This window comes from Lynx rufus, unplaced genomic scaffold (genome assembly GCF_022079265.1).
Source record: "Lynx rufus isolate CCGP_SWC_20201006 ecotype Redwood Valley unplaced genomic scaffold, mLynRuf1.p SCAF_7, whole genome shotgun sequence".
NCBI classification, from domain to species: Eukaryota; Metazoa; Chordata; class Mammalia; order Carnivora; family Felidae; genus Lynx; species Lynx rufus.
The window spans coordinates 30116735-30135944 of NW_025814889.1; the positions used below are offsets into that span (position 1 = coordinate 30116735).

At 39.7% G+C, this 19210-nt stretch overlaps 1 protein-coding gene across 4 annotated transcripts in view; it reads right to left on the reverse strand.

The window, feature by feature from the left end:
- Positions 1-19210, reverse strand: part of NRP1 (neuropilin 1) — a 134694-nt gene that overhangs the window by 74377 nt on the left and 41107 nt on the right. For all 4 annotated transcript variants that reach the window (XM_047066727.1, XM_047066725.1, XM_047066728.1 and 1 more), the window contains exon 3: positions 4831-5012. In XM_047066727.1, the coding sequence (XP_046922683.1) occupies positions 4831-5012 (182 nt within the window). The remainder of the gene's footprint in view (positions 1-4830; positions 5013-19210) is intronic.

The following is a 19210-nucleotide window of genomic DNA, read 5'->3' on the forward strand; positions in this document are numbered from 1 at the left end:
ATTACTAGATGTACACAATAAACTTGGCCTTTAGAGGTCTGACTTGTTTAAAATGCCTTCCAAAGCCTTCACAGATGTGGCTCATCCTTCACCATGGTGGCTTCAGATACTTACTTATTTGATTCTGGTTAAAGTTACTAACATGTGACATTTACCATGTCAATTACAGGTAAGAAGATTACAGAATGTGCCGTATCATTTATATTCTAAGTTCATGGGTGGCTTCTAAGATGACAGGGACTTTGCCAATTTAAGACATTAATTTACAAAGACATTATAGTTTACAATTATATATATATATATATATACATATATATAAATATATATACATATATATATGCATATATATATATATATATATATATATATATAAAATATTGGAATCCCTTTCATTTTATTTTTAAGATGTAGGAACAGTGACCCTGGAGACCTCCAGCTTCCTCCCTGGGGCAGTGCGGGGTTGGGGGGGGGATGCTTTTTTAAGATCCTTATAAGGAAAAGCTGACAGTGGGGTTCAATTCAGGTACTAATATTTTCTCCTTCTTAAAAAGGTAAAATTATCCAGGTGAGATCAAGATTTAATAAGAGGAAAAAATGACAGGGATTAAAGGCATACTTTCAAAATCAAATAATTTCAATGCTTTCACTAAGGCTGGCCCAGGTTTGCTAAGGAGTGTGACAAAAACTGGAGAAATTCCATGGAGTAGTAGAAGAGAACTGGATTGAGCACCAGATCTGTGATCCAGTCCTACTTCTACTGCTAACCTGCTGTGTAAACTTGAGTGGCCTCCTAACCTTCCCAGTCTTCAGATTCTGTATATAACAAATGGGAGGTGGGCTTTAGGATTTGGGAAAAAAATCCCTTTAAACTTCAAGATTCTGTATTTTCCTACTTCCTCCAGTAAACATCAACATTTGTTTTAATATTTTTCCTGTTCACTGTTGCATAGGTTTGCCACAGATGAGCAAGCACTTCCCAAAAACAAGCAAGGCAGGGGTGGGTGAAGGAACTCTGTAGAGAGTACAGAAGCACTAAACAGGAGAGAGGGAGAGCAGCCCTGTGTGTCTAGGCATGAGTGAGCTGCTGCTGTGAGAGGTAACACATGGCATTGGCCGCCAGTGAACACTATGCTTTTGATTTATTTGTAAGACTTGGAGGACCTTGTGTGGCTGTAAGAATGCCACGCTTCATTGTTAATGACAATAAGGGTACACAATAATAACAGCTAAGATAGTCTCCTTGGAATTATTATTAAAATCCAGACTCATAACCAAATAACATGTGAAGGGATCAGTCTTGCTCTCCATAAATGCCATGTCTTCCCCACATGGACACGCAAAGAAAATGTCTACATTTTCTTCCCTTGGATAACCCAGACCAAGGGAAGGACAGGGGAGGAGTGATAGGTAGTGATGCTTGGGTTTCCTGGAGAAATTCTTTTAGGTGAGTGGGAATAATTTTCAGGTTGATGGCCCAATCTTTCACCATCTAGGAAAAGACACATAGAAGGGGAAAGTGAGGGACCTGGGTAGAAAGTTAGGGTGTCCAGGGTGGCTCCAGGAGGCATGGGAAGAGGTGGGGACTGGCTTTGCTGACTGACCTTTGCAAAGGTGGCCTTCGAGAAATGCAGCCTTAGGGATGCAGAAATGGCCTAAAATTTCCTTAGAACTGTAATCTAGTGCCAGAAAACCTCAAGGCCAACAGGTGAAAGACTCATTTATTGGGCCAACTATAATTAGTATAATTTATGTGTTTTGAGGAAACTTGAAATTGCTGCACTCTGGAAGAAGTGGTATGTTTTCAAAAATAGAAAAAGGAGATTCATGGATTCTATAATATCATTAAATGGCTTTTGAGGAAAAAAATATCCATGAACCTGTATATGTATGCATAAATGTATTCGTTAATGACTTTCTATGAAACACCTGTAAGGACTATAGTATATGCAGTGAGGGGGGGGGGAAGATGTTTTCTTTGCATTTTTCAGGTGGTACCAATCTGGTTGGGAAATAAAATATGCATATATGAACAAATTTGAAAATATTAAGAAGCATAATGGTTAGTGAAACATACTTGGATATATGTGTGTATACATAATATGCATTATGTGTATATTGTGTGTATGTGTGTGTGCATTTGCATGTGTAGAGGACAAGTTGGGTATATCCATAGGAAAAAAAAGTAGAAGAATTAAAAAAAGCTTCTTGAGAAGAAGAAAGAAAAGAGCCCGGTTTCCATGGAGGTTAATATAAACTGATAGAGAGCGAGGGCTCTGAAAGCTAATGGCACCAGTTTCATCCATAAGCATTGTTTACTGAACACATCTTTGGTAACAGGCACTGGCTACATGCTTCTCATGTTTTCATCTCAACTTATCTTCTCAATAAACCTGTGTTGGATACTATTATCCATTTACCAGATGAGGAATCCAAGTCTCTGAACATTCAGATTGATAGAGGCAGAATTAAACTTCACATTCAGGTCTGCTGGACATTACCCAGTGCACTATCTGAGGCAGGAAACCAGGTGTGGATCTGTGGGATTTGAAGCTGGAGAAGGTTGGGAGTACTTGATGTCAAGCCTTGAGCTTGACCCAATGGGACATTGAGGTTTAACCCAATAGGTGATGGACACCTGCCATAGGCATTTGGAGGACAGTGGCTTGATGACTGTTTGGAAAGCTGTGTGTAGCATGAGAAAACATAGGGAGAACCCAAATTGGGCCTATTCAGTTAATGTAGTGAATGCAGAAAGGCAGCATGACTCTTGGAGGCTTTTGGATGTAAATTCAAAAGAACTAGAAGCCATATTGGATGTAGAGAGGCAAGAAGAGAAAGAAAAAATAAGGCTTCAAGTTTCAAAGGTGGTGTTGGAGATCAGGATAAGGAAATTACAGTACCTCTGAGGAAATGGAAGTATAAGGGGCTGAGTTCATTAGGAAGGAATATGAAGAATTCTCAATGACTTAGTTATAGATCTCTCTCTCTCTCTCTCTCTCTCTCTCTCCTCTTTCAACTATCTTCAGATCTTCGAGAAACACTGAAAATGAAAGGCTACTTCTAAATTCCTTTCTGACACCTTATTTCCTTTGATAGTGCCATATGCCGGTAAGTGAGCAAATGTAGATACGTGTGTGTGTGTGTGTCCATATACATACATGTACAATATGATTTCTACAACAGGTCAAACAGCTTTCAACACAAGAAAATATGTATATATGTAATCAGCTGTACATACTGAAGTCATATGTATACTATTATTTATTCAAATGTTTGCAGAATTGTTTCTATCTATCTATACTTGTATGGGGCAATGGCAGATTTCTTTGAAATTTTAAGAAGTTGTACCAATGTTCCTAGAAACTCCTAATGACTCCTATTTGTTATTCTCAGTTGCCGCTGAGACTCTGTAATTGATGTAACTAGATTTTTTTCTATTAAAAAAAGCTCCTATTCTAGGACAGTACACTCAAATCTTAAGCTTCTGTCCCTGGATTGGAACTCCCACCCACCACATTACTGCCAACCTAAAACGGAAGGTTAAATTTAACACATTAAAGGAATCTACCAGCTGTTGTGAAAAACAGTGACATCTGGATAAATATACATTGTTTATCAATTGACTGATATGTGCATTCAATTCTTCAAGGCTGGGAGACTAGGAATTGTCAGATTCTATCCATCTCAATATATACCATTTGAACAGAAGATTACTACTAAGTGATTATATCGTAGAGGGAGAAAGATCTTTATTTCCTAAGGGGAATGGCATTTAAAGCTTTACTGTTTTGTTTCCTCCAAGAGGTTCTTTCTCCAACTATTCCTCTTCTTAACAGACATTAATAGAAAGACTCTTCTTCCTTCAGCAGCTTTGGAAACTCTAAGACCAGCAGACTGCTTTCCCTTTCCTGGGAGATACTAGTTTTGAGTTTTGTAATGAAATAAAGGGAAGAGGATGTATGTACATGGCTTTAAGATAAAGGAGACTCACACATTTTGAATGAAAGAAATAAAACTTCAAGAGAAGATCACACTTATTTTTGAAGAAAGATAAGAATAAATGCTCTTAGAGAGTTTTACAGAATATATACCCTATAAACACTGGTCAGCACATTAAATTTTTTTTTTTTCAACGTTTATTTATTTTTGGGACAGAGAGAGACAGAGCATGAACGGGGGAGGGGCAGAGAGAGAGGGAGACACAGAATGGGAAACAGGCTCCAGGCTCTGAGCCATCAGCCCAGAGCCTGACGCGGGGCTCGAACTCACGGACCGTGAGATCGTGACCTGGCTGAAGTCGGACGCTTAACCGACTGCGCCACCCAGGCGCCCCTGGTCAGCACATTAAAATGATGCAATTTTGAGTCCTGAAATACTTTAAAAATATTTTTTAAAGTTTATTTATTTATTAGAGAGAGAGAGAGAGAGAGAGAGAGAGAGCGCATGCACGCGCGCGCACAAGTTGGGGAGGGGCAGAGAGGAGAGACAGAATCTGAAGCAGGCTCCACGCCATCAGCGCAGAGCCTGATGTGCAGCTGAAACTCATGAACTGTGAGATCATGACCTGAGCCGAAACCAAGAGTCGGACCCTCAACCGACTGCGTCACCCAGGTGACCCACTTAAAAAAATCTTTAAACACGACTTCTTCCATACATTGGGTAATTTTCCTTTGTTTAAAGTATTTTCCAACAGTTTTGTAATGGGAATATGCAATTTTTTACAAGAAGATCAAAGCATTATGCCTTTGTCTTCTTTTCCCTTTGTCATTCATGGAATCAAACAATGGTAATGAACGTTTAGCCACACTTGTTCTGCAGGAAGTCACTCACCTCTCTTGAAAATTTCATAACGTATGGAAAATCCAGCACCATGTGTCTCATAGTCAGAGACAAATTTAATAAAAAGAAATGGCCCTGAAGACACTACAGGGGAAGGAGCAATCTTCCCACAGAACTTTCCCCATAAGCGTCCATTTTCATTGTCTCCATCGATGACCTCCACGTAGTCATACCTAACATAAATACAGGAGACAACAGGTTAGTGAGAAATGCCCTTTTAATTTCAGTGATTTAGAAGGCAGCATTATCCAGCATAGTCTGTTAGGAAAACAGTGCTATCTGTATTCACCACTGTATTACATGGAGGGATAAAAATCTAGCAAAATGAAATAATCAAAATGGACTACATCATGTCTGTATACATCATCTGGCAACACAGAACTATTAAGAATAATGGTGTCCATTATACTTGCAGACAATGTCAGTTAAAGTAACCAATTAACAAGAAAAAGAAAAATCTCACGAGCACAATTCTCTATTATTAAATTGTGTTCCTTTGTCTGTGGTGGTGGGGTGTCAATACATAATGCTATGCATTCTTTTCAAACTGTGAAGTTCTTTTATGAATCCAAAATGTCTCCTTGGCTGGAGCTCTCCATGAAAAATACTTTGATTTCTGTGAGCGACCCTCTAAACATATGGCCACAGAATAATAAACAGATTCTTTACTATTTAATTCAATTCTACCAAACTCCAGACTTCTTAGGAAAAACTCTCTCAGTATCCACAGTGGTTAAAACACAGATCATCTTCTCCAAAGCTATACTTGAATTGCAGAACATAATCTCTCCAAAGAAAAAGGTTTATTTAAAAATGGAAAATTACTGTGTTTATACCCACCAGCCTGAATCTTTAAAGGAATATTGTTGCTTGAAAAGGAAATGTGACACACTCCAAGTCACCAAAGTGATGTGATTTAAAAAAAAAACCGGGCTTAATAATAATACACTAAGGAGACAAATGGTAAAGGAAATCACAATAAAATATTATTCTAAATATTGTACTGAGATAACACATATGCTTCTTTACCTCCAAGAGGTGGGGAGCCGTCTCCAACAAACTAGCATTCCCCCTCAAAAATAGGAAGAGTTTTGTTTGTTTGGTGTTATACTCTTAGTGCCTTTCCCTTTCCTCTCGTTATTTACCAAGTCACCTAGGATCCAGATAATCTGAGCTGTCTTCCATTTTTCTTCTAGAACTGACATGAAAACATTACAGTCCATTCATTTCAAACCTTTATTTTATTTCTGCGTTTGACTTGGTTCAAAAGTCCTGGGATATATTAATTTCAGGAATGGCTAGAATATGGCAGTAATATAAACTGTATCTGGCAATTTAAAAGAGATCAAAGTGGGGGAAATCTTCATGATGACCAATGTCATCTTTAACAATCTCTTTTCAAACTGTCCAGGACACATTACTTATGTTTACATAAAGTCTCACGAGGGAACTGCAAAGATGATATCACTAGTTAGAGTGGACAGCTTAAGGCTCTCTAAATTAAAAATGACATTACCTCATCAGTTAAAATTGTGTGCCAGCTTTGTGTATATCAAGAAGAAAATAAAGCTGACATTGATGGAACTAAGCATTAACATATGTGAATTATTGTATTAACTGCATTTCCTTTGCTGCATCTGATGTTTCCAGTAGTAATCATTGGCTGGCCCCTCTGCAAAACTATGGACATGCACAGAAGAATTGTTCATTTCTCAATACCTTGGGAGATGCTTTGCATGTTAAAAGAAGATGAAGCAGGAGGGGGAGAAGAAAAAGTGGAGGAGGAGGAGGAGGAGCAAGAGGAGGAAGAAAGCATTATGCTCAAAATCCTTACTGGCCTTTTACACTTAACTGGGGGCAGCTGGAAAGGACACCATCTCTGTATTCATTAAGCCTCCACATTGGCATTTATGTAGTAATTCCTTTTATCTCTACTGCTTCATTGACTAGACAGGTCTGCATGTTTTGCCCCACGTTTGCTTATAATTTAACTGTGGTTTGAACTGTTGGCTATGTTTGGCCTGGTGATGGTGCAATATAGGCTTTTTACTTGAATCTTGACATGGTCTGAATACTAAGTGGCCAAATCTTAGTGCATTTTGCTTTCCAGGCACAAATAAGGGAGGTAGGTCAGGCTTTCCTAAGAACTGGGGGCACTTCTGTGAGGAGCCTTTCCTCCCAGGTAGGAGAGAGCTCAGCTAAGATAGTGCCAGTGAGTTGCAACAGAGAAAGAAGCTAGTATTTTAATTCACATATCTTCTAATAGTAAATACCAGGCTCTCCTCTTGGCAACAGTAAAAGCTATTTTTAACAGGAGGAGAGGGATTAGAATCTCTTCCCAGCAAGAGATAAGTCATTGCATCGTTAAGTGCCAATTTTAGGAAATTGAATTATTCGGGGATACAATAGTTACATTTATAAACTGGAAGGCTGCTATCATTTTAGCACTTCCCTTCAAAGCACCATCCAACAGGGCCCCAAAGAGTGTCACAAATAGCAGTTCATGTAAATATTCAGGAGGGTTTATGTGCACAAGTTGCAAAGGGTAGTACTGCCAAGGAAGTTAAGAAAGCAGCTTGCATCTCCCTCTGGAGTTGATACCAGTTCCACTCCATAAGTTTCTTGCTGGCAAACGTGGTGCCAGGAATGCAGCAGGCATGCCAGCAATCCCTCCCTAGAGACTAAATGTGTCACCACAGCAACGCACCCAGCCTGCATTGGCCTGAGGCCCGAGATACTGAGTTTGCAAATTTCGCTCCCCCAGGCGGCTGCACATTGCTCTGTTAGTGCTCCAGTGTGACAAACGCCACACTTCTTGGAATGTCAAGATCCCTGGTGACGGCAGGGACCTACACAGGTGGAAGCCGGGCCACTTGCTTGACTCTCGTGCTGAACCCACACGTTGGAGAAGAGCCTGAGGAGAGCCGGGAACTGTGTCTCAGGAACTGGGCCCACGCATAGAAGCTAGAGGAGGGGTCAGCAAGCTGACATGCCCATCCGTTTGGAGCCCTGCTCCAGAACATGAATGCTCCAGGTGACAGGGAAGCTGCCTCTGAGTCCAAAGCGCACTGTCTTTCTGTGCAGGGGCCTGGAGGGTCCCAGCCAGGAAAACCCTTCCTCAAACCTCATCCTGTCCACTTATCACAGGAATGTAAACGTCATGTGGATTTTTTAAATATTTAGAGGACAACCAAGCTCTCCCCCTTTAGGCATCCTGCCACTTTTTTTCTTAACTCTCCTACCTTAATGCTTTCCCTTAAGGAGCCTGCATTTACTGGGAACTAACTCTTTTACAACTTAAAGACACTTTACCATGGTTCCTGGTTTAGGGTGTGGTACTATGGTGGTGCTTCTCAAGAGTGTCCCGGGCTTGGGAGAGCAAGCTGTTTTTTTTTGTTTTTGTTTTTGTTTTTTTTAAATGTTTATTTAGTTTTGAGAGAGCACAAGCAGGGGAGAGGCAGAGAGAGGGAGACAGAGGATCCAAAGTGGGCTCTGCACTGACAGCAATGAGCCTGATGTGGGACTCCAACTCACGAACCCAGATCATGACTTGAGCTGAAGTCAGATGCTCCACTGACTGAGCCCCCCAGGCACCCCAGGAGCACAAATTCCTTAAGCTAAAGGGTGTTTTGCCCCCACACTCCCCCTTCCCTCACCCTACCTGGGTATACGTGTGTGGTGAAACATTCTGAGTCCTAATACTAATCACGAGTTAGGTTTCCCATAAGAATGATAAAAGAATAAAGATTTCCTTCTAAGAATTCTTGAAAGGATTACCCAGAGATTATTTTTTTTTTCTTTTGGGAAGTTTGAATTACGGCTTTAGGAAAACCGCCAAGTAGGGGGAGAAGGGATGGGAAATGAGAAATGTACTCAGTCACTAAAGAGTGGTTTCAGAGGCTTTATAGGTACGTAGTGCTGAAGAGACGAATAGCACACTTTACTCAAGTCGGGTTTTCTCTGGTGAGTACAAATGACCCCTGACTCTCCATGGTGGAGCCCGCTAATGGGAAGAAAGCTAATCCTCTGCGGGGTGTTGTCTGTACGGGGGAGCTACTGTACCAGCCCCTCACAGCTTCTCGACATTCTCGTATGATTAGGAAGGGGGGTTATAGGTGGTGGCGTCTTTTTAATCTCCTTCCAAGAGGATCTGCCCCCACGTGCATGTGTACATTAATAATGGAGAAACCTGATACCTGACATCATAAACCAGAGTGAGAAATGATGTTGGCTAACATAATTTTCACCTGCAAAAATGTGTTTCTTTGGATCTTTGGTTTATTTTGCACAAGGCATTAATAGCTATTCCTACTGAACAACCTGTAAACGATTACTACACCGCTGTCCAAGAATTACCTTACATATTCCCCAGCAGAGAATGAGCTTTACTCTCAGAGCATTAGAGAAGGATTTGGAAATAAAAATATACAATGATGGAGCTAGAAGAAGCCAATTAGTCTGTATCTGTATCTGTGTTTCTGAGTGATTTTACATGATATTCACCCCTAAGTTCTGGCTTGCTTGCAATGTTCTAATCAAGATATATGAAGAGGCTTATAAGGTTCATAGCTTCTTATTGAGTAAAAACAATTTTTAGAAATCCATTCAAAGGAAATAATCTGGAATCATGTCAAATATTTATGCAAAAATATTTCCTGAAGTTTTATTTAGAATAATGGGGGAAAATGGAAATAAGGCAGGCAGGAAGGAAACAAGAAGGAATTTATATACATTCATATCATGGAATATTATTCAGCCACTAAAAGCATATTCAACAAAAGATTTTTTTATAACATAGGAAAAATGTTAATGATATCATAAGTGAAAAGTAAGAGCATAAAACCCTATATACAGTATATTCTCAATTCTTAATCATATGAAGAAAAAGAAATGGAAGGGAGCATGTAGAGCCATTAATAAGTGATTGTCTCCAGGTAGTGAGATTATGTTCCTCAGTCATTTCTGTATTTTTCAAAATTTTTACAATGGATAAGTGTTCTTTGTAATCAAATAAAAGTTATTTTGAAAAGCATTAACTCTCTGTATATAAAGTAGCAAATCAATATCCTGTTGCCTAGCTAATAATTTTTTATTTCTTGGTCAGAAAACACTATTTTTTATGAGGTTTTATTTGGAAATAAATCAAAGGCTTCATCTTTTTTAAAAATAACTGGATCAATGAAAGTCTGTGTGCTTTTTTTTTTTTTTTAAGTATTAGAAAGTTAAAATGAATCAGATGTGATCTGATAGCGTCTGATACTGGCAATAATACTTGCCATTTGTATGGTAATTTACACGTTACAAAGTGCTGTCAGATGTACTATCTAACATAGTCTTTCCCATGATCCCAGGAAGGCACTGATCAGGTGGTACCAACCCAGAGGGAGCACAGAGCTGGGGAAGCACTGGGTGGGAGACACAGATGAAGAAATTTGCATCCTTTCGACATTGCCTACTTTTGGGCAAATTTGATTCCTATTTTTGTTCTTGTTACTCTTTCTCATACATATATTTTGAGAGGTGGAGGATGGGTATGACCTTATTATTTTAGAATTACTTATTAACAACTCATAATTCATTTTCAACTGGTCATTGTTGCTAGAAAACCACCATATCAACTAATATTTCATTGATTTTTTTCTTAACAGTGTGCTAGAGGTATATACACAGACATAGCAGTGTGTATGGAGGTTTATGTGCAGGTGTGCATGTGTGAGACAGACATAGACAGAGATAAGAGAGAGCCACTGGCCTCCAGGGAGTCATGTGGGTTGAAAGTTTCAGTGGAATTGGTGGTGGTCATTTAATGGGCCTCTTCCAGAGCTATTCTAGTCCTGGTCCTGGTCCTCCTGCTTGGGCTGGATGTTCAGGGACCACATGACTAGAACCCAAGCCCCGCCTGGGCAGTAGAGAAATAGAGATGAAACAGAGGAGGGTGCTAGAGTGTTATCGAGTAGTATCTCAAATTTTGGTTTCTCCCCACTGCTGGCACTGAGGTCTGAACACAGATTACTCCAGTAAGGATGGGGCAGGCACAGAGACTGGATTATGCAGGACTATCCGCACTCCCCAGGATGGATAAGTGGGAAAGGCAGGCCCCTCTGACTGCCACCAGAGCTGGAGTCGGCCTGGGCCACTCCCCCAGGAAGGAGGTAGTAACACACCAAACTCAGGACAAGGAGAGGGCCTGAGCCTTGGGCGTGGCCAGAGAGCCCTTGACATTTTCAGAGGGACAGAGAAACTGGTCTGTGCTGGCTGATTCTATGAAGTGCCAATTTCTAAGAAAGCCATTCTGAATCTGGCAAAAATTTTAAATTTATACTATAGACAGAAAATTGTTTTGTTTAATATTTTGTCATATTCCCCTTTAATGTTTGTTTCTAAGTTAATAAAGTAATTTTCCCTTATTAAAATAATGCTAAATATCTTTTCCTAATGATACATGTTTTTTCATATATAATATATATATATATATGTATATATATATATTTTTTTTCTTCCTGTATGCACTCTGTGTATTATAAGTAGGATTGTAGGACATGAGTCTTTAAGCTAAGCCTCATTTTAACTTGTGCTGACACTTTCTAAAAGTCAGTCTCCCTTATTTCTATTCTGGCAATCCTTCTGATATGCCCCAAGTCTAGTTATCCTTTTGATACACCCCTAACTTCTAGTCCATAGCCTGACTATAGCTATACTTATGATGTGGTTATGAATAGTTGCACTAAGTGATATGCTCTTGACAGTGTCCGGGCATGGGGGAGCATTATTTCAGTTGTGGAGCTACCCAACATAGTGGTGACCCCATTCACTTATAAGGAGAGTGGCATTTTATCAACATTGCCATTTCTCTACCCTGGAGTTCCTCAGTACAGAGCTCAAGGTCCAGAGGGCAGGGATGACAACCCTGGCTGGCTGGCTGCGCCCATGCCACAGAGCTGGGAAGTAGGTGGTGCTAAAGAGAACAGGTAGCTTTGCTTAGTGGCTGCTGGATGTACTCCAGCCAAACCATGCCTCCTGTAACTGACTTTACAGATTGTGAATGGGAGGCCAACCCCCTACCTTTCTTAGAACAAAAACTGTTGCAAACGCTTTTGTCTTGTCATTGTCCTCCTCAAAGGCTTGCAAGATGTTAATCTTGCACTTGTCCACAGGCTTCCAGATAATTCTCCTGCAGGAAATCCCAACACAATACAGTCTCCCTAGCATCTTTTCCAGAAGGTGGTTCTGCTGATTCAGTATAGTAAGGGTTTCTTTATGTAGGTAGTCAGATAACTTGTTCTCAATAATCAGAGTATAGTAAAACTCATAAAGCTAATCTCACACATTAAAATTTTCATCTTTAAGCTTTTGTGATGCCTCAGGGTCATTATAATGAATATCCATAATTTTATTGCAGCTATTGAAAACTGATGATTAATAGACTAGATAGTAACATAATAATATGTATGAGAGTTAACAGTCCCAGGAAATGAGGCATTACAAAAGTAAAGAAAGAAAGTGTTAAAGAAAAAAGTTTTACTGGAGTAAAATTAAGAGATATTAAATGGTTCTCCCTGGAGCCATGCAAAGGGATGGCAGTTGATTACGAGGGATGCCGTGGCTGGTCAGGACCAGCATAGGAGAAAACATGAGATAATAAATGTCCAGCAGGTTATAGACAGATCCCTGCTGCTGCATAACAAATCACCGTGAAGAGAGGGGCCGAAGACAACACTTATTTATTAGGTCACATAGTTCAGCAGTCTGGCATGGCGTGGCTGGGGCTCTCTGCTCGGGGCAACCTAAGACCAAAATCAAGGTGTCATCAGGGTTGCATTCTCAACTTGAGCTTGGTGTCCTTGTCAAAGCCCACACCACCAGGGCAGAATTCAGTTTCTTGTAGCTGCCGGACTGCAATCCCCACTCTCTTGCTGGCTGTCAGCTGGGGGCTGCTCTCAGATCCTACAGACCACCTGCACCTGTCATCATGTGGCCCTCTCCAGCTTCAAAGCCAACAGCCGAAAATCTGCCTTACTCATGCCTCATGGTCTTTAGGAAAAGCTCAGTCCCTTCTAAGGGCTCATTTGATTAGGTCAGGCTCATTCAGGATCATCTCCCTTTCTTGAGGTCTGCTGGTTTAGCCACTTAATTAAATCAGCAAAATCCCTTTGTAGCAGCACCTGGATTAATGGCTGATTGAATAACTGGGAGAAGGTGTGTGCATCCCAGGGGCAAAAGATCCTGGGGGCCCTTCTTAGAATTCTGCCTACCACACAGACCAAGCTCTGGTAGGACATACGGGGCTTGGAAGCTACAGTAGAAACCAAAGCCAACAGGGATCATCCACTTGCATCACCTGGTAGAGCAGAGATTAGTAGATACAGGGTAAGACTAAGGATGGGATTAGGAAATTGGAGCAATCATGGAAGCAATTTTAATGTTCTCATGTCATGTTGGCTGCTGGTTTGGGATCCCTGAGCCCGCAGGCATTGCTTGCAGGGAAAGGGAAAGCAGGGTTCTGGAGTGAGCCAGACTCTCCTGTTTGAAGCAAAAACAGAACTTCCAAGATTGCCCAACACATATGTCTGGAGACAGAAAAGTGATAATAGCTTAATTTAAAAATAAATACATAAAAGAATTCAAGACATGTGGTATAAAATAATGGTCAAAATACATAATTTTAATAGAAAATGTTTGGAGTTAAAATTTCTCATTTCTGAGGAATCTCACTTCGTAATTAAGATTTATTGGAATGGAAGATAAAAAAGAGTCCTTCACATGGGAAAATATTTCTATGATTTAACTCAGATTATGAAATTCAATGATGCATTTTAAATGGAAGAGAAGGAACACCTCCCTTAAAACAACTATCCTCCAGAAGTGATGGAGTCTTTCAGTGTCAAACTTGCAAAGTTCAGTATTTATAGAAAAATTCACATGCCTTTAATTACAATAAACTCAGTTCCCAAGTAAAACTGTGCCATCTGGAAGATATTAACATCATTTACAACTTGTTCGCCTCCCTATTTCATAGAAAATTTTTACTTCTTGCCAACTTTCCACTGTTCTCAGGGAAAAAAAAAAAGGAATTACTTGTATGGATTGTCTCAAGATGGGTTTATATAGCAAGTCAAGCCATCAGGAAGTGACAGAGGGGTTTTTTTGGACACATTTACTTCCTTCTTATTTATTTTAAATCCTTGTATCTTTAAGGTTTTTTTTTTTTTCTAAAAAGATATTCTCTTCTCTCTGCTCCTCTCCTCTTGGCCCTCCAAAGGGAATAATTTTGAGTTTTTTAAGTTAACTGAGCTTCTTATAACATGGCCCAGTGGAGAGATCTGGGGCAGGAAGAACAGGGTTCTGGTCTGGGCTCTGAACTTCAGGAACCACTCAGGCACCTTTGGTCTGTCAAGATGTGTCACTATATTTGACCTCCCACAAAGTGTCACAGGGGTCAGTGAGGCAAGGAAGTGCCACCTGCCTGACCATCAGGCAGTCAATTTAGCCAAATTGGGACAACTGTGATCCAAGTCCTTACACTGTGCCACTGACTAGCTGAGTGCCTTGGGCAGGTATTAACCAAACTCTGTGAGCCTCTGTTGCTCACCTGTACAATGGACAACTCATATGAGGGTTAACCTACAGGACGATAGGGAGGGTTAAATTAGGTAATGAATGTAATGACCTTTGCCAGGCTTGATGTCCCTTCCCAAGTGAGGTTAGAATGCATAAGAAGGAAAGAGATGAATGTATCAAAAAGTAAATGGGGGCTTTGTTTTCCAAAAGGTATGCCACCAAGCTCGAAACAGACTGTGTAGTTCAGGTAGTGCAGGAAATCTAACTACAGTTACCTCCCAGGGGGATCCATCAGTCACATGACTAAGGCTCAGAATATGACCATAATAACCTGTTATTCTGAAAAATACGACTTGCGATGGCAGTAGGTCTTGCCCCAGTACTACCACCAAAAGTCAATCAATGAAAACCATTGTCAATAATGGAATTAAAGAAATCAATTTATAGATAACCACAATATGTTTTTTTAAATCACTAAGTCTGTTAAGTGTTTCCACTGATGTACCCAACTGATTTAATGATGTGCAGTTGGATTAGTACTCTTAGCATGCAGTGCTGAATTTTCTCCAAAAGCCCCCATAATTGGTACAATGGAAGCACCCCGGGTACAACTTCCAGTTATAGAAAGGCAGTGACTCTGGCTTATAGTGTCACAAAATCACAATCCTCAAGTTTCCTTTTTCATTGTTTGGAAAAAGAAATAAAGCAATAATTCTGCTTTAGACTATAGGACCTGAGGTGCTAATTTCAAGAATTTTAAAAATATCCTCCTGATTAATTAGTAATTATTCAGTGGGGATCTAGGTAGTTTGCAAATCAGAGCTGCAGGAACTAAAGTTGGCAAATACTCATTTTTTTAAGTTTTTTTTTTTTTGTTTTTTTTTGGTTTTTTTTTTTGCAGGTTAATTACAGTAGAACGCTATGGTGTCAGGTAGGTGAGATTACTCATTCTGGAATGGGGAAGTCCCTTACCCAGAAATAGCTATCCATATTTTCTGAAAAAAAAGTGGAAAGAAAAAAAAATGCCAAAGAAAAATGTGTCTAGTGACACAGATTAGTTTTCCTTTTAGTGACACGACCAGTGAAAGCAACATTGAGTTGAATTTTAGTATGGACAGGGAGTACTGACCCTAGTTGGAACTCTACAATTCTGTTCAGTAGGTCCTAGAGTTTACCTAAGATACAAACCACTAAGCTAGCCATAACCAAGAAATATGAATCTTTTAGGTATAGGCCTAATGCATTTATTTAAAAAAATGATATTTTAATGTTTGTTTTTGAGAGAGAAAGACAGCACAAGCAGGGCAGGGGCAGAGAGAGAGAGAGAGGGACAGAGGATCCAGAGTGGACTCTGTGCTGACAGCAGAGAGCCCGAGATGGGGTTCGAACCCATGAACTGTGAGGTCATGACCTGAGTCAAAATTGGACGCCCAACCGACTGAGCCACCCAGGCACCGTGGGCCTAATGCATTTATAATACTAGAATGAAATACACTTGAGAAAAATAGATCATGGTCAAAGGGAGATTTGCCTTTTCTTTAACCCCTAATGTTTACTGAAAGCAGTGTACTGTTGAATTGCTGTAGGCCATCTTTAGAGTTCGGTGCATCCATGCTTACAGTATTTGTTCTTTTCTGTTTTTTGGTTTTCATTATTTAAGATTCTATTAACTTGAAAAACAGGTGTATCAGCTGCACATGACTGGGTCACTAGTAGTTTTACTAACCTAGCATATATTCTGAACCCCCAAGTCGATTAGTAACACAGAGAATAATTTATGTAATGAGAAATATATCTATGGACATAAAATACTTCAAATGTCAACTAGGGTTTCTTCTATCTTACAACGTGCAAACCAGTTAAAAAATATATTCAGGGAATCATTGGTTACTGGCCTAAACATTAGTTTATATGATTTTTTCTTATCACTGATTTGCATTACAGACTCAGTAATTAATCGGTATTGAGCAAGACTCGAACCATCTCTGTGCTGGAGCAAGCTCATGGAGAGAAGAAAGGATTTTAATGATCTAGGTGGCCTCATGATTTATGCAGACCTTAAAGAGTAACTGCATGTTTAGAAGAAAAGAAAGCAGTGGCCATAAACATTGCCAGTAGCCTAAAAGCAGAAGCACCATCTAAGTTTAACCATATGAACCATATGAACACAGAGGGGGTCAGTTTGCCAAAATGGCTCTGGTGGAAGCATGGATTTGACTCAACCGGGAGATCAGACAACCTCCGTCCTACCATCTAAACTCCTCCCCAACCCCAAGGTGCCTTTAATGGCAAGCTTCACAGAAAGGAAAAGGGAATATGGTCAAGTTTGCTGAAACAAAAGGGAGCATAAAGGGAGCATTTCAAATACACTCTTCTCTTTATCACAACATAAACTAGAGAAAGGCATAAAAAATTTCCTCTTGATGATAGTAAAGACTCAGCTGTAAAAACAAGACAGGTAGGCAAAGGAGATAGAAGGTTGTGCTTTATCTTCCCTTACTTTGACTAATTATTCCATAAGGAAAGGTGACTTTTTGCATTAAAAACCAGAATACATGGAACATTGAACATTTCACTATATTTAAACAGCTTACTTTCTTTGAACGCTTTTAACGTAGAGGGCTATAGTTTATTGCACTTTATAAATAAAAGTTTGTTAAGAGAATTGATAGTGTAAAGTCACACGGAGAGATAGCAAGGTAGTTTTTCAGCATTTTAGTTCTTGAATTATTTGGGGGCAAATAAGTGCTCACTTACAAATGTATAATAAAACAGGCCCTTTGAGAATCCTTCAGGGGAAACTTACTTAAAATAGTGCAGGTCTTTGAGATTATCACATTACATTAAAAATATCCCATACTTCAGATATTTCATTAATTGTGATTGCTTTTTTTCTCTAGTAATGGCCAATTACCTATATAATATTATTGTTGTTTTCATCAATTTCCAATCTGTTGTGTTTGCCTTTATTATTATTAATTTTAAATGGAAGCAGAAACAGTGGAGAATTGGTCCTAAAATGTGTTCCCCAGAATACTCATGAAATGTTTCACGGAAAAAATAGTTTTTTTCCCAAATCATCTGGGAATGCTACATGTTGTAATGTTCCTTTTGTGAATATTCACAATTTATGTCAGTATATTAAAGGCTCTGAGAAGTCCCACAGGTCCGAAACCTTGATTTAACTTGGTTTAACCCAACGTGTGCCAATCTATTGATTGTAAGTGTCTTTTATTACATAATACCTGTGGAACTGTTGTTCATCAGAAAGTATTTTCAAAGTGTTATTTTGGAAAGTCACTGACTTTGAACTAGCCACAGGTCAAAAATAATAAAAAATTCAGGAAGGGAATCAATTTTGTAAGTGATGACATAAATTTGCAAAGACAGAGATAAATTTGGCAACATAATTCCTTCCTCTTTTCTGCCTTAAATGTTAGGAATTTAATTTTAATCAGTGCTTGGAAAACTGTTTTAGCAACTGTTTCTAGCTAAACAAGTACAATGCTGATCCCTAAGACTGATCCCTATACTTGGTAAAACAGGCTTGATCACTCCTGACAGATGCACTTGGCTAGATTACTCTAGTTTGCATCTCTGAGAGCAGGAATTGGGAATGTCCTGATTTTTACTATGTAGTTCATGTTGTGGTGAGCACCATGAAGAGAACTAGCAAATTTTACAGTGGGAAGAGATCTGAGGGATAGGAGACCAATACTGCATTGTATAGGGGTGCCTGGCGGGCTCAGGTGGTTGAGCATCCGACTCCTGATTTTGGCTCAGGTCATGGTTCCAGGGTCATGAGATCAAATCCCTTGTCTGGTTCTGTGCTGAGCATGGAGCTTGCTTAAGATTCTCTCTCTCTCTCCCTCTGCTCCTCTCCCCCACTCATGCACTCTCTCCCTCTCTCTCTAAAATAAAAAAAAATAAAAAAAATTAAATTTTATAGATGAGAAAACTGAAGCCAAAAAACGCTTAAGGGGAGTGGAGCAATATTTCAAATCCAGTTACCAGAAGAACCAGAACATTCTACTGTATTTTGATGAACGACAAACCATTACATCCCATTTGTGAGGAGATGATGAAAGGGTCTTGATGGTCATCAGGGTTTACTTCCAATTTGAGATTCCTACCAAGGGACTGCTCAGCCTTGCTCCAAAACCTATAGGAAGAGGAGATGGACTGAGTCCAGACAAGGAGTTCATTCCATCTTTGTCATCCTGATGATTATTGTGTGTTCCTTGTTTTGACTTGGATCTGCTCCCTCAATAAATGCTTCTTCAGTATTTAATGTAGCTTCTACCCGTTATCCCAAGACCACATTCAATTCCTCCTCCACAGGACAGCTCTTCAGGTTTCTGTGGATAAGCATTACAACCCTAAAGTCTCTAACTTTTTTGGTATTATAAGAATAGAAAAAAATTAAAGAACACATATATGAGACTGACACTTTTGAAAACAGGCAAAAGCACAGATATGTAAGGAACCACTTCTCAAATTGCTCAAAGGTTGTTGAGACAAGCTTATTTTAGCAAGTATAAGGACAGTGAGCACTATGGAAGGTGCGTATGTATTTCGAACACTGTAATGTTGTGGGCACTTGGAGTAGTGTTGGTGCCACAAAAGGCAGGGTGGGTGGCTAGACTTCTATTCTCCTCTCTTCCATACCCCACCATGCCTTCCATCTCCCTCCATTCCCATACTCTCCAGCCTCCACATTTCCTATTGATTTGGGGCTAGGCAATCTTGACGCAGGGTCTTGCCATGGGAATGACAAATTGTCTCTGTGGAGCAGGGACCCAGGAAATGGAGA